Source organism: Staurois parvus, unplaced genomic scaffold (genome assembly GCF_062004578.1).
Source record: "Staurois parvus isolate SC_StPar_1 unplaced genomic scaffold, SC_StPar_1.0 ptg000021l, whole genome shotgun sequence".
NCBI lineage: Eukaryota > Metazoa > Chordata > Amphibia > Anura > Ranidae > Staurois > Staurois parvus.
The window spans coordinates 15,927,677-15,944,612 of record NW_028317817.1 but is presented as its reverse complement, the minus strand read 5'-3'; the positions used below and the strand labels follow the sequence as shown (position 1 = coordinate 15,944,612).

Here is a 16,936-nt window from a genome sequence, read left to right as displayed (position 1 = left end):
GGGGCATTTCATGGGGCCCCCTACTGACTCCAGGCCCTCGGGCAGTGCCCGAGTGCTCAAATGGTCAGTCCGCCCCGATTAGGTAGCATGTGACCTACTCTCTGCTCCATTAGATAGGGCTGGTACTTCATGATTGGCCCAGCAGTGTCAAACGGTGAGGAGTCCCCATCCATGTTTTAAGCTGCGAACAGACGGACTTGAAACTTGCACAGAGCTTCTTTTCCTCTCTTCCAATAACTGGACAAAGTGGAAAGCAAGGGAAAGGTATCTGCTATTGGGGGGAGGTATCTGCTCTGAATAGGCAAAGCACAAGTTTGCTTTAAAAGATGGCTTGTTTTTCTCAGCAAGAACTTTGGCCTGCCAGGTGTATTATACTTTGCAAGTAAAATTTTCTGTACTTAGGAAATGGATCCTATGTCGTAAACAGGGTAGGTTATAATTAAACTAATTTAAACCTGAGCTGATAGGTTCACAGAGTACGAAAGGAATCTGATTATACTAATAAGTGTAATTGCATAGAAAAAAGCCTCAAACCAAAGTCATTCGAAAGCTTTCTGACACTGCTAGGATTCGATTCTCAGTGCTGTGCTGTTCTATAATAATAACTAATAAGGCAACATACCAATTTCCATCATAGCAATCTGACAAGGGGATTTCAACTTACTATACTACTATTACTTTAAACCTAAAATGTTTGCCACAAGCTTTACCAGCTTGAAAAGTCATTATAAACCCAGGATAGTGATCTTTGTGTAGACTGGCCCTATAGTAGTTAAACGATTTGCCATGGCTGGCTATATATTCTTGATGTTCTAGTCTCCTATTTTAATTTTTTCCAAAACACAATAACATGTTAGTACAGTTATTCATTTTGATTTAAAGTAGTGCTAAACTCTAAACATTTTTGTTTATTCTCTGCATTAAATGTAAAACAGACTCCCCACTACTTGTCCTATGGCCCTGTCACTAAACAATTGCAGTACCTGGCTCCCTGTCACCGCCGCTGACTTTAGAGTCGCTCTCCTCACTTCTTTGTTTAACAGGAGAAACTAAGAGCAGTGGAGCCATAGTCTCCTGCTGCTGTCAGTCAAACACATGTGAGGGGGGAGTGGGGGCATGGTTTTCCAGTGTTGTATGTGTCTTTGGACACATAACTCAGTGCAGCACCCAATAGGAGTGTGCATACACTGGTGCCTCCTTAGCATGAGTTGCTGCAGAAGGCACTTAAAGGAGTACAGGAGTCTAGAGCATCAGCAGGGGCCCTCTAGAAGAAGATGAAAGTGATGTTTCTGTGTAATATTGCACAGAGCTGGTATTACCTCTAATAAATAGGGGAAATTGGCTTGAGCGTAAGAGCGCTTAGTACTGTTACAATGAACTTACTGTACAGTCAGGTCCATAAATATTGGGACATCGACACAATTCTAACATTTTTGGCTCTACCACAATGGATTTGAAATGAAATGAACAAGATGTGCTTTAACTGCAGACTGTCAGCTTTAATTTGAGGGTATTTACATCCAAATCAGGTGAACGGTGTAGGAATTACAACAGTTTGCATATGTGCCTCCCACTTGTTAAGGGACCAAAAGTAATGGGACAATTGGCTTCTCAGCTGTTCCTCGGCCAGGTATGTGTTATTCCCTCATTATCCCAATTACAATGAGCAGATAAAAGGTCCAGAGTTCATTTCAAGTGTGCTATTTGCATTTGGAATCTTTTGCTGTCAACTCTCAAGATGAGATCCAAAGAGCTGTCACTATCAGTGAAGCAAGCCATCATTAGGCTGAAAAAACAAAACAAACCCATCAGAGAGATAGCAAAAACATTAGGTGTGGCCCAAACAACTGTTTGGAACATTCTTAAAAAGAAGGAATGCACCGGTGAGCTCAGCAACAGCAAAAGACCTGGAAGACCACGGAAAACAACTGTGGTTGATGACCGAAGAATTCTTTACCTGGTGAAAAAAACGCCCTTCACAACAGTTGGCCAGATCAAGAACACTCTCCAGGAGGTAGGTGTACGTGTGTCAAAGTCAACAATCAAGAGAAGACTTCACCAGAGTGAATACAGAGGGTTTACCACAAGATGTAAACCATTGGTGAGCCTCAAAAACAGGAAGGCCAGATGTGAGTTTGCCAAACGACATCTAAAAAAGCCTTCACAGTTCTGGAACAACATGCTATGGACAGATGAGACCAAGATCAACTTGTACCAGAGTGATGGGAAGAGAAGAGTATGGAGAAGGAAAGGAACTGCTCATGATCCTAAGCATACCACCTCATCAGTGAAGCATGGTGGTGGTAGTGTCATGGCGTGGGCATGTATGGCTGCCAATGGAACTGGTTCTCTGGTATTTATTCATGATATGGCTGCTGACAAAAGCAGCAGGATGAATTCTGAAGTGTTTCGGGAAATATTATCTGCTCATATTCAGCCAAATGCTTCAGAACTCATTGGACGCCGCTTCACAGTGCAGATGGACGATGACCCAAAGCATACTGCAAAAGCAACCAAAGAGTTTTTTAAGGGAAAGAAGTGGAATGTTATGCAATGGCCAAGTCAATCACCTGACCTGAATCCGATTGAGCATGCATTTCACTTGCTGAAGACAAAACTGAAGGGAAAATGCCCCAAGAACAAGCAGGAACTGAAGACAGTTGCAGTAGAGGCCTGGCAGAGCATCACCAGGGATGAAACCCAGCGTCTGGTGATGTCTATACGTTCCAGACTTCAGGCTGTAATTGACTGCAAAGGATTTGCAACCAAGTATTAAAAAGTGAAAGTTTGATTTATAATTATTATTCTGTCCCATTACTTTTGGTCCCTTAACAAGTGGGAGGCACATATGCAAACTGTTGTAATTCCTACACCGTTCACCTGATTTGGATGTAAATACCCTCAAATTAAAGCTGACAGTCTGCAGTTAAAGCACATCTTGTTTGTTTCATTTCAAATCCATTGTGGTTGTGTATAGAGCCAAAAATGTTAGAATTGTGTAAATGTCCCAATATTTATGGACCTGACTGTAGCTTGTTCCTGCCATGAAGCAAGGAATTTTGTGTCCATTTGCACCATATAGGGCTTACCAGCTATCTTCCAACCGTTTTGTGCCTCGTTCACATGGGAAGATTGCATCCGTGTCTTTTGCACGGCTGTGTTTGCATGCATCCCTATTTCAGAAGTTCCATAGCTGTCTGTTGGGATGCAGGGGCTGCATGTACACAGCCACTGCTCCCAATGTAACCCAGGGTGAGTTTGGGGACACTCACCCACACCTACACATATGACATATTGGAACACAGCGGCTGTGTCCATGCAGCCACTGTGTCCCAATAGACATGAATGAGACTGCCTGCTCGGGGATGCACAGAAGCAACTATGCCAATGGAAAGGCGAGTCTTAACCGCAATGGTATTAGGAGACAGAGGCAACACTCTAAATAATTCCTGTTCTATATGTAAGCTGATACTAAAATGTGTCTGCACATATTTTTTGAGTTACTAAGTACCCCATGAACCCCAAGAGGTCAATATTCAGATTGTGATTTCTCAGTTACAAAGTTGAAGTACATCTAAAGGCAAGCCTATTGTTTTTGATTGTTTTGGATAGTGTATATATACTTTGACATGCTTTTCTGCAATTTGTGTCTCTATATATGTATAAGTGCTCTCATTACACTGTCGGAGAATAGGGGCTGTGCCGGAGTTCAAATGTTATAGCTGAAAGTTGCTGTTTGTATATTGAATGCTCTGGCTTTTGGAGTTCATTAAGCTGACCTGCAACAAACTTTAATAAAATAAATGAAAGGATAAGTTCTTCCCTAGCATAGTACTATACTTGCCTGAAAAACAACTCAGTAGTGATCTTTGCTATGCTGCTACCTGTCAGTGCACATCCTCTCTTTAGAATGTTTACAGTCCTGCACCTGAGATCCTGCACATGTATAGCCGACCTCCAGCTTTAATATAAAGCCAGGCCACAGCTTGTCAATCTGTTGATTGGTTATACATTGATGTCAGTGGGGTTTGGGCCACACATGCAAGTGACATAGTGAATAACTGGGAAAATTTGTAGGGGTGGAAGGGTTGTGCCAGGTAAGCATTACAAAGAATATTACCAGGAACCTACATTTTAGGTAAGTTTTGTATATTTTGAAAGTGGGGTTCATTTGGTTTAGGGGAAAGGAACCATGACCACCAATTCTCTTTCTGTTTTTGTGTTTTCACTACAAGTTAGAAAATGAAAGCGAACACTTATTTGGCCACTGAGGACAATGTCTCTTCTTAAAACTGCTGCAATTTCCTTCTCACACTAATGTGATTGTTCAATATAAAACAAAACAACAATCTACCAGCCTCCATATTATAAAATGTGAGGTGCAGTATATTTGGAAAATATATTGTATGTTAAATATATTAATATGAATATCTCTGGTGTGTTTTATCTTCTTAAAGGGTGTAAATAATTTTGTACAATACAAATTTAGCCATCTACCTGCCAAGGAAAGACAAACTATCATAGAGCTGGCTAAAATGTTTCTGAACCGTATCAACTACTGGCATCTTGAAACTCCATCACAGAGAAGGCAGAGATCCCCAACAGAAGACGTTGCTGCATATAAAGTCAACTACACTAGGTAATGTTATTTATTCCATAGCTGAGTAAATATTAACATGCTTAAGTAAATAAGTACTTGGATAGCTTAAAGCAGAACTAATACTACTTGCATATATCAATATGATAAATATTGTACATCTGAACAAACAACATATCAAACCAAAAATGCAATAAGCTGTATAATTCCTTCTTTTGTATATGTTCTGGATAATGAACATCTCATGAAATTAATAATTAATACTATGTTTGCCAGTATGACACCATTGTTATAATAATTAATATTATCAACCTAATGTAATATTAAATAACTAAGCAAATCAGTTAGCAAATATGCCAACAATTGTTGACACTTTACCTAAACTGAATATGAACTACACTTCAGAGTCAAAAGCTTTTTTTGAATGGAGTTGGGAAGGGTTAGAACTACTGTCAAGTTTCTATTGCTGTTCCTGTTAAGGAGATTGTTCTGGTGTCCAGTTTCCTGGTGACCACTGTCTCTGGTACTGAAAGTGATAGGAAATATGTAATTTTGAGCTGTCACTAACAGGAATGAAGGGGGAATCTTCCAATGGGGACACACATTCTGATGACAACTGTCTAAGAGGGCATTTCCCTCAGTTTGGAAAGATATCCTCTCACTTCCTGTTGTGTCTACAGGCCGGAAGTAAAGGGAAATCTCCCCAGTGGGACAGAGAGGGCAAAAAAGTACTGGCTTTAGTTATACTTTTAAATAAAAAAAAGCACTGGATCAGGGGTACCTTGTAGTTGCTGCAGCCAGCTATTGTTAGCCCTCATAGTGATCTTGGGTTCATACATTGTCTCTTGAATCCTAGGCCCAGACTGTATATTAGGCCATGACTTCTCTTGAAATTCATATTAAGCCCTCCTCCCTGTTTTAATATACTGTGTGTGTATATATACTGTGTGTATACAGTTGTGTTCAAAATAATAGCAGTCAGACATCACTAACCTGATCAATCACTGTTTTTGGTAGAAATGATATTTTTACATCGCAAATAATTTACTAGCAGGTGTAGTAGAGTAATAGAAATCCAACAGACCCAACAGTCATGACATGCATGCTGCTGATTCTGTGTAATTGAATCACTAATTGAAAGGGGCATGTTCAAAATAATAGCAGTGTGGAGTTCTATTAGTGAGGTCATTCATTCTTTGAAAAACAGGTGGCAATTATTGCCCTTATTTAAGGAAGGAAGGCAGCAAATGTTGTACATGCTGGTTACAGTGCATTTCTCTCTGAAATTCTGAGGAAAATGGGCCGTTCCAGACATTGTTCAGAAGAACAGCGTACCTTGATTAAAAAGGTGATTGGAGAGGGGAAAACATATAACGAAGTGCAGAAAATGATAGGCTGCTCAGCTAAAATGATCGCAAATGCTTTAAAATGGCAACCAAAACCTGAAAGACGTGGAAGAAAGCGAAAAACTACCATTCGATAGGATAGAAGAATAGCCAAAATGGCCAACAATCAGCTCCAGGAAGATCAAAGAAGGTGTAAAGTTACCTGTGAGTACTGTTACAATTAGAAGACGCCTATGTGAAGCCAAGCTATCTGCAAAAAGCCCCCGCAAAGTCTCACTGTTAAAAAAAAGACGTGCTGAAGAGGTTACAATTTGCCAAAGAGCACATTGACTGGCCTAAAGAAACAATTGAGTACTGTCCGTGATACTTTTTTTATTTGCACTAACATACAATTTTGAGGACAAGCTTTCGGGGTATGTCCCCTTCTTCAAGGTCTAAGCAGTACTATTACAAATCACAAAGTTTAAGCAGAATGTTAGAAGGGATTGAGAAAAAAAAAAAGGCTACAGATAAGATACATCAAAAGCGAGGGGGGTAGGGGGGGAATACTACACTCACACAGAGGGGGTCAAGCTTTAGCTAATAGATAGTCATAAAGCTGTCAGATAATGGTTGAGGAATCCCATGTCCAAGTTAAGGCCATTATCTTTTGTGTCAAATAGAATTATCATTCTTAGTTCAAATGTTTTTCTTTCCTGGATGGATTTGAATTTTCCTCTCAGAACTAAAATATTGAGGTCTTCCATATTGTGGCCTGGTTGGGTGAAATGGTGTCCTACAGGTGTGCAGAGGTCATCTTCTTTATGTTCCTTGATGGTATGTCTGTGCAAATTCATCCTTTTTGCAACTTCTGTCCTGTTTCACCAACATAAGATCCTTTGCTGCATTTTCTGCACTGGATAAGGTATACAACATTACTGGAGGTGCAGCTGTATGATCTGAAAATATTGAAGACTAATACAGCAGTACTATTACAAATCACAAAGTTTAAGCAGAATGTTAGAAGGGATTGAGAAAAAAAAAAAAGAAAAAAAAAAGAGAAATGGCGCAACATTTTGTGGACTGATGAATGTTATTTTGGGTCTAGTGGCCGGAGACAGTTTGTCAGACGACCCCCAAACACTGAATTCAAGCCACAGTACACTGTGAAGACAGTGAAGCATGGTTGTGTAAGCATCATTTTATGGGGATGTTTCTCATACTACAGTTTTTGGCCTATTTATCGCATACCAGGGATCATGGATCAGTTTGAATACATCAGAATACTTGAAGAGGTCATACTGCCTTATGCTGAAGAGGAAATGCCCTTGAAATGGGTGTTCCAACAAGACAACGACCCCAAACACACCAGTAAACGTGCAACATCTTGGTTCCAGACCAACAAGATTGACGTTATGGAGTGGCCAGCCCAATCCCCGGATCTTAATCCAATAGAAAACTTGTGGGGTGACATCAAAAATGCAGTTTCTGAGGCAAAACCAAAAAATAGAGAAGAACTGTGGAATGTAGTCCAATCATCCTGGGCTGGAAGAATACCTGTTCACAGGTGCCAGAAGTTGGTTGACTCCATGCAACACAGATGTACAGCAGTTCTCAGAAACAGTGCTTATCAAACGAAATATGCATTAAGTGATTCAAAGGAAAGCAAAATCTTCAAACATTTTTCAGTTTATATAGTGAATGTTTGTGTTTGTAAAGAAGAATACAAACACTGTTATTTTTTTGAACAGTCTAATATTCACTTTTCTGAAAATTTTTTAGAAGAACAACACAAATTTGATATATTTCTCTTCATGTTTTGATTTGGAATAGAATGTGTAGTGTTCCCAATGCATTTGTGTGTATGGAAATAAAAGCTATTAGAAGGATTTTGAGCTTTTATTCACTTTTTTCAACACACTGCTATTATTTTGAACACAACTGTGTGTGTGTATATGTATGTATATATATATATATATATATATATATATATATATATATATATATATATATATATATAATTTATTAATCAGGAAAGCACAATTTTTTACTGGATATTCAAAACAAGCAAACAAAAGAGCAGCTTTCTCTAGCAGCTCTAAAGCAAGCCGTCCATAATCCTCGCATAATCAAAACAACAAAAAAGCTCATCGCCAATATACCAGTCCTACACTTGGGTTTAGGATTCTTGTCTGCTTGGAGGTACAGGAATAGCCACAGAAGCTCAGCAAAACAGTCTCAATCTCCAGATAGTCCATGTTCACAGCTGTGAATCTCTTCACAGTACCTCATAGACACATGCTGACTCCTTCCTGCTGTTATTCAAGCCTCCCTAGCAGAAGTTTCCCTGTTTTCAAGTCCCGAATTCAAGGTTTGGAGGCTCCTTTCCATCCAAAGTCTCTCTGAGCCTCTGAACTCTGGGTCCCAAGTGAGGACTTGCCAATCCAGAGAGTACAGAAATGAGTCCTCTCCTCTCTGACCAGACTACCTTTAAATGCCTCACCCTGAATGGGTGAGAACCCTGAGTACTAAATGTCCCTTGAACTCCCGCTTAATGTAACCATAACCCGGGTGTCGGCAACCCGCGGCTCCAGAGCCGCATGCGGCTCTTTTTCACCTTTGCTGAGGCTCCGGAGCACACTGCCCACCAGGTGACAGGCAATAGGGTTGCCGTAGCTCAGTGGTCGGCTCTTTTAACCTCCCTGGCGGTTTTCCCGAGTGTAGCTCGTGGTAGAATTTCTATACCACGAGCTACACTCAGGCTTACCATGCGGCGCTGCTCTGGGGGTCCCTGCAGCACTTACCTTGTCCTTCGTTCCCGCGATGTGTCCCCTGCAGCATCCCCGGCCATCTCCTCCGGCCGATGCCGGCATCCGGCTTCTGTGTTCCGGTCCCCGTGACGTCGGGACGTACGGGCGCCGCCGGCGGCGGGAAATTTAAAAAATGTCTTTTTTTTTTTTTTCAATTTTCAATAGTAAAACATTGCTGTTTCATCCCATTTCACATACATATTGTCCCTAGTGCTTTGTCCTGTGCCCTGCCTGCATTTTGTCTGTTCTTTCTGCCTGGAAACTTAGAAAAGTCCATGGCGTCCAAAAAGCGTCCCTTTAGGTCAAAAGCGGTTTTAGACCGGCTAGAGAACAGCGATAGTAAATCAGAACCACTTGCAGAATTGAGTGATAATGATTTGTGGGGAAATTTTCCTAAAAATTACAGCCTACAATAAAAAACTATTTCCATGCGAAAAAATGGTACCGCTTTCAGCACAAAAAATCGGAAGGAATCATACCGCCAGGGAGGTTAATGCAGCTCTTCTGTGTGCCGGGCGCCCGCTCCCCTCCCTCCTCTCGGGCGGCCGCCCCAAAAGTCAGGACTCTGCAGCTAGCCCAGCAATGGGCAAACTACGGCCCGGCGGACCTTATAATCCGGCCCGCAGAGCGTGGCAAACATTGGCTGTCAGGATGTAGGCGGGGCAGCGTGACGAACTCCTCTCCTCTCACAGTCCGCCCTGAAGACCAGAACTGCGCGGGAACACGGCGAGAGGAACGCGCGGAGTACAGGTAAGTGAATTGACACAATATGGGAATGAATTACTATAGGGGGGATGAATTACTATAGGGGGGATGAATTACTATAGGGGGGATGAATTACTATATGGGAGATGAATTACTATATGGGGGATGAATTACTATAGGGGGGATGAATTACTATGGGGGATGAATTACTATAGGGGGGATGAATTACTATAGGGGGGATGAATTACTATGGGGGATGAATTACTATATGGGGGATGTATTTTCAGTTTTAAAAATGTGGCTCTCAAAATAAATTTTAATCGTGGTTTTGGCGAGATTTGGCTCAGTTGAAAAGGTTGCCCACCACTGACCTAAGGCTATGATTGTGATTATGACGATACACTGTGGCCCTGATTAACCCTTTGCTTACTGGGCCCTTAAACCCCCTTCATGACCAGAGCGCTTTTTGCAATATATGCAGTGTCGGATTTGTTTTAAATGTTGCAATGGTTTTGCGGCTCCCAGTCTTTTTTTCCCTCTCGGAAACGGGTCCAAGTGGCTCTTTATGTCTTAAAGGTTGCAGACCCCTGCCATAACCCAAATAGTGGGGAAATAGATGTCTTGTCCAGCACCTATCCCTGGTGTCCTGTACAAAATGTACGAGATAGTGTTTTATTAGGTATATTATGCATATGAACAATATGTTATGTTATATTATTGTTTTTAAAGCTGGCCACAAAACCTTTGCTTTAAATATGTTGCTAAAGAGCAAAGTTTATAAATCCACTCTGAGCACACCAAATGCCTTTGCAAACCCAGGTTATTTACCTTATAACAGTACAGTGACATCATAACTGTGCTTCACTTAAGCTGGCCATACATTATACATTTTTCTTGTTCAATTTCCTTTAGATTTATCTTTAACTGTGTAGTGCAAGGGCCTGCCTAATTGCATACAAACTGAAATTGTTTGTTTGACCTCCTATTATATTGCTTTGGTAGATCTAAAGAAAATTGTGCAAGAAAATTGTGTAATATATGGCCAGCTTTAGCCTGTTCAAGTCAACCCATGCACTACTAGCTGCCTGCTGAAAACTGCAGGAAGGGCGCAGATATAAGATCTGAAGGTTACTGCACAGAACTTGGAAAAAATACACAAGACACACCAAAAAGTAAACATAAACATGCTTTTTGTATTTAGCTAATATTTTCTTTCGTAAAATATAATTTATTATTGAGTTTAGTGGTGTAGTCAGGTTGCTATGGGGGTTGTTATTCCTGTTCTTTTTTAAAGAACTAGATGTGTAAATAAACACAAAAAAGCTGATAAGACTATTGTTTTGTGTTAGTGGAGATTCTGTGCATTCATTGGAAATGTTATAAAACATAAACTTACTTAAGTAGCATTTAACCACTTGTCGTCCTGAGGATTTACCCTCCTTCCTGAACAAGCCATTTTTTGCGTTACGGCACTGCGTTACTTTAACTGACAATTGCGCAGTCATGCAATGCTGCACCCAAATGAAATATATGTCCTTTTTTCCCACGAATAGAGCTTTCTTTCGATGGCATTTGATTGCTTGTGCACTTTTTATTTTTTGCGCTATCAAAAAAAAAGACCAACAATTTTGAGAAAAAAATAAAATATTTTTGACTTTTTGCTACATCTTTGCTGAAAAAAAAATCCCAGTACATGGAAATCAGTTTACTTGAAATTGATAGCGTCTACAAATGGCGGTATATATACTGGGTTTTATTTTTTATTTTTACTAGTAATGGTGGCATTCAGCGACTTATTGCGAGACTGCGGCGGACATTCTGATACTGGGGTGCTGGGGGGAACTGACTTGGTGTCACTGACATCCCCAGTGACACCAATACAGTGATCAGTGCTAAAAAAAACCACTGACACTGTACTAATGACATGGGACAGGGAGGGGTTAACGTGTGGGCGATCAAAGGCTTAACTGTGTGCTGGGAGTGTTTTACTAGGGGGCTGTGTCCGGGTGCTACACTGTAAGCTCACAGCTTTGGATGGCTGTGCTGTGCTGGTGGATTGACAGCTGCGGCCCTGAATGTCGGCGCAGGTAGGGAGTGCATGCGGCTCACGCGCGCCCCCCTACCCGGAAAAGCAAAATCTTGTATATATACGTCATTTTGCGCACCTCTGCCGCTCTGTAGCAGTATTTCTGCTATAGGGCGGATGGGAAGTGGTTAATGAATGTTCAGGTTATTTTTTTTTCCTTTTCAGAATAGCTGAGAAATATACTTTTGCAGTAAAAAAAAAACGTTATATTTGTTCAGGAAAAATAATGAAATGTCTGTTTTTATTACTGCAGGTGGCTCTGCTACTGCAACGTCCCCCAGTTCTGTGACAGCTTGCATCGATATGAAACAACACAGGTGTTTGGCCGCACATTACTGCGCTCTGTCTTCACTGTAATGAGACGTCAGCTGCTGGAACAGGCTAGACAGGAGAAAGACAAACTGCCACAGGAGAAGAGAACACTAATACTGACTCACTTCCCAAAGTATGACACATCCCAGAACACCTGTGTTGTTTTATTCTGTGTGAATCCATCTGCCAGATGTATGCATACAATATCTGCCAGAAGTGAAAATGTAAACATTAGTATCCTATACTGAAATAGGTTTGTTATTGCAGATATTATGGCTTTTACAAACAAACAACGCAATGTAGGAGTTCATCCAACACTTGCGGCTTTGGCTTGGCGTCCTACGGCTTTTGCTAACTGTCCCTAACAGACATTCCACTGAAAGGGGAAATTCCAAAGAACAAAGTCTGTAACATAAAATATAGCTGCTTAATCCTCCCTTTTTGTTTTGGGTAGCAGGGAGGGCTCAGTAGACAATAGAAGCAAACACACCACATGTTCCCTATTTTGATGCTTTGCATTGCAAATATAATATAGATTTCAAGTTGGATTCATAAAATGCAAAAATTATATGCTTTCTATACCAATGCTCTTTGAGGAACCATACAATGTTTTCTCAAAAGGCCTAGATGGGAATATAAGCTATGTGTTGCTCAGAACAGAAACATAAATACACAGAGTGGGTTGGCATATTTATGTTTTTATGGTTTACTGCAAAATCAAGTTACTTTATAGTACTAAGCTTTAATATAATACAGTATTATTATTCTGCCTTTTTAAAGTGTAACTGAACTCAAAAAGTGAGGAATTACTGTGTTATATAGAACATCTTGAAATGTTAGTTTTGCCTAAGCAGCATCCTGAAAAATCTCACTCTTTTGTCTTGAATTCCTCCTGAAAAATAGCAGTACACATCTTGGTATGTGAGGGTGCTGAGACATTCCTGTTCTGTAGCCTCATAACTGTATATCTGCACTGTGATATGTAAGACTTTGGCTTTGACTGCTAGCTTGAGAGGATTTGGAGATGTCACTCCTGTGCTCACTGTGGGGCCAGGGTCTGCCACCACCTAAGGTGGGGATGCTAAAGTGTCCCCACCCCCCAGCATTTTTTTTCAGCTCACTGAACACTAATGAACAGCAGCAGGTACAGTGCTGTGAAAAAGTATTTCCCCCTTTTCTGATTTTAATTTTTTTGCATATTCACCACACTTAAATGATTCAGATCATCAAACAAATTTTAATATTACACAAAGATAACCTCAGTAAATACGAAATGCAGTTTTTAAATGATAATTTTTGTTATTAGTTAATGCTTCTGTATGTTGTATTGTCAAGCTCTTATAGCCAGCATAATCAAATCAGTTCATGTGTCATAAAAGTTAAACTGCTTAGTTCCTTATTACATCCTTATTGTACAAATGTTCCCCTTTATGTAACTATGTGGTATATTTCTGATTTAGATTCCTGTCTATGCTAGAAGAGGAGGTTTACAGTCTGAATTCTCCTATATGGGATGAAGATTTTATGTCTTCATCTTCTCGAGCAAATGAACTCGGGATCCAAGCAGGTATTTTTATTTAAATAAAAACTTTTGAGAAAACCAAAAATGTTTAATAAAATCCAAAAATCTACTGTGTCATTTAGGTCTTTTATCTTTGGATATAACACTGGAACAAAATTAATTACATTCTTTTGAAGTTGAATCAAATGTATTTGTGGATATCAAGTAATTTATTTCCTTTTGCAAAAGTATCTATAATTGTGATTGTGTGCATGTTTTTTCTCTTTTTTATGATTGGAGGATTTAGTTGTCTGTCAGTAGGAAAAGCTTAATTGCTATTTTTTTCTGGAAAAAGCTTAATCAGAATCAGGGAAGCTGTGCAATTGTGTGCAGGAACACTTGAAACAATGAAATGTAGACCTCATGCCAAAACTATAATTTTGTTTTTAGTTGGAGGGTGGCAAAAGCATGTTGACAGGATAATGTTCTGCACACTCTTTTTAAAAGTTTTGCAATTTTAATGAGCTGTGGGAAAAAAAACATTAACGTTGCTCTTTGGGAACCACTGAACCCTTTGACTCTCAGTGACACCTAAACAGGCGTGCATAAGCATGCGTTGACACTGGAAGAATTTTGGTGAGTTTGCGTGGTAATGCATTCTAATGACCAGAATAAATGAATATTTGACCAATAAAATGCACTAGCACCAAACTCATGAACGCGCATAAGCGTGTGTTTTTTTTTTAACAGCTTTTCTCCTACCAGGAGCAAAGGTATTTAGAGAAGTTGAGCAAATATTCATTCAAGTTAAACAGATTCAGATTGGCAGGCCATGTCATTCAACTGGATTGATATGACCCTGCGAAAAAAATTTTTTACCAAATGAGCCTAGAGGATTTTGCACTAAAGGGCAGATGGAGCTTAAGGCCACTTTCACATTGATCCTAGAGCAAAAAACACAGCAAAAACGCATATGCCCACATTTTTCTTCTACTTTTTTAAACAAAAAAGCGGAAGAAGAACTGATCAGTGTGAAAGCAGCCTAACTGTGGTGAGAAGAAGGAGAACCCAAGAGGGCATAGGAAGAATAGAATGTAGAAATTCCCATAATCATTACATACATACAGTCTGTTATTAATGAAGGAGGGAGTAGGCACGTTTGCATCACTTGTGTTATGGCTGCTGTATTATTATTATTATTATACAGGATTTATATAGCGCCAACAGTTTGCTCAGTGCTTTACAATATAATAGGTTAGTATTGTTCAGGGAGGGAGTTGTCAATAGATAGGTTCTCTTATCTCATAAATATTTAGTGTATATTACTTTTGCAGGTGTGGAAATTTCATTAACAATTTTTTTAAATTATGTTGTGGTCATATTGTGTTACCAGTGTTAATATAATGAGTGCTCAGCAAAGTTATTTTTTAATGTTTGTAGTAGCAAAGTGTTGAACATTGTTTTTATGTTAGGCTTGAGTGTCTGCATTTATTAGTTAGTTATGCAGTAATTAAATAATGTATAATCTATGTTAGCTGTTTCTGATTTCAGTCTCAGAATTTTAGGTTCAAATTATTAGCAAGAAATTGAACTCTGAATTTGGTTTACCTTCTTTTCTTTGAACACTGTAGTTATCACCAATCCTCCAGTTTCAAGAACGGTTGCATATGTGGCTAGCCCATCATCAGTCGATCAGTCCAACAGTGGAAGTTTGAGTCCTTCTGGAAAACCAGCACTTGAATCAAGCCTTGGTAGGTTATAACTGGCCTGTGTTAATACTTTGGAAAATAATTACCATACTGGTACTTTCTGTTCAAAAGATTCCATACATTATGTTAAAGCTCTCGAATGTATCATCCAAAATTGTCTTTAAAACATTTTAATAACCCAGTGTGTTTTGGCTGTACCATTCTTGAAATGAAAGTTAGCCAAATAAAGATCTCTATTCAAATATGAAAGTTTGCATTGGGCTTGTGCACGCCTAGACATCAGCTGTCTCAGGAAAACAAAGCTGATCCATTTGAAAATGTTATCCCAATTCGTCATCTTTCTTTTAACAGACTCCGGTAGGAATCTTTGGGGAGGACATATAGGAGGACATACAGTATGACCTGTGACATGAAACTCACCTTAGTAGCAGAGTTTGCCTGTTCCTCTTCCAGTTTTAAGCCTCCTACACAGCTGTTTCTGTTTCACTTAATGACTCTGTTTCAATGTACATATGAAATTGATGATTATTAGCACGTGCTTGGTATATTTGGTTAATCATACACATTACTCTAATCCTACAATCTTTGAGTTTGTGCAAGTGTACAAAGTGTGCAAGTGTATGAGCTGATGCTGGTTTGAAGCCAAAGGGTAGTAGCACCAAATATTGGTTTGATTTAGATTCTTCTTCTGTTAGCTCACTTTGCATTTTGTGAATTGATAAAAATAAACAATTAAAATATATATTTTTGTCGCATGCTAGATAGGGCCTTGAAGGTTCAGAATACAAGATCCTTTGTCTCTGCCTTACAGTCTCCATCGGGCACGAAAGTCCACTTCACACTGGAACTGGCAAGTGTTTTTCGCACGTTTTATTCGGCCCTTTACAATATACGACCCACACCTTCCGCATCTCAGCAAGAGACCCATGTTGCGGAAATGGCAAATTATGCAAAGCCAGTCTCCCGGTGCTCACCCGTGAGGAGTGGGAATCCCTGACACAACCAATTTCGGCTGACGAATTATCCGTGGCAGTGGCAGCCACCCAGCCCGGTAAGGCTCCAGGCCCGGATGGCTTTATTATTGCATATTACAAAACTTTCCTCCCTCAACTTATGCCTCATTTTTCGAATGCTTTTAATGCTATTACAGATGGCCAGGTTCCCTCCGACCTCCTACAAGCCAGTATCTCAGTGATTCCAAAGCCAGATAAAGATCCTCTTTTCTGTGCCAGTTACCACCCCATATCTCATTGTCTCATTAGACTGGCTTCATACAGTCCAGAGAAGCGCGTGATAATATTGTTAGAACGATAAACAGCATAGTGACGGCCAAACGGCAGAACACCCCTTTACTGCTCCTGTCCGCTGATGCGGAGAAAGCATTTGATAGGGTTGATTGAACTTTCTGTCTTGAGACTCTTAAATATCTTGGCGTGCCAGCCCCGATGTTATATTGGATCTCTGCTTTATATTCTTCCCCTTCGGCGTGCGTTCGAGTTAATGGCCTTAATTCTGCCTTGTAATCTATCGCTAACGGCACTAGACAGGGGTGCCCACTTTCACCTCTCTTTGTTCTTACCTTGGAACCTTTCCTCAAACATATTCCCCACAACCCGACCATAAGAGGACTGCAGGCGCCTTCATACCATCATAAAGTCGTGGTGTATGCGGACGATCTTCTCTTCTATGTTTCAGAACCACTTACCTCCTTGCCTTCCCTGTTACGAGAACTTAAGCTTTATGGTTCCCTATCTAATTTTAAGGTGAACCTCCAAAAATCGGAACCCCTCAATGTATCACTACCTGACTCTGTTTTTTCTAGACTACGGCCTAATTTTCCATGTCAATGGGCGACACACTATATCCAATATTTAGGAACAAAGATTCGTGC

The 16,936-nt window shown here is 40.1% G+C and overlaps 1 protein-coding gene across 2 annotated transcripts in view; it reads left to right on the top strand.

The window, feature by feature from the left end:
* The window catches only part of KAT2B (lysine acetyltransferase 2B), a 130,088-nt gene that overhangs the window by 69,564 nt on the left and 43,588 nt on the right, over positions 1–16,936 (top strand). For both annotated transcript variants that reach the window (XM_089691089.1, XM_089691096.1), the window contains exons 5-8: positions 4,458–4,639; positions 11,777–11,968; positions 13,296–13,402; positions 14,968–15,087. In XM_089691089.1, the coding sequence (XP_089547215.1) occupies positions 4,458–4,639; positions 11,777–11,968; positions 13,296–13,402; positions 14,968–15,087 (601 nt within the window). The remainder of the gene's footprint in view (positions 1–4,457; positions 4,640–11,776; positions 11,969–13,295; positions 13,403–14,967; positions 15,088–16,936) is intronic.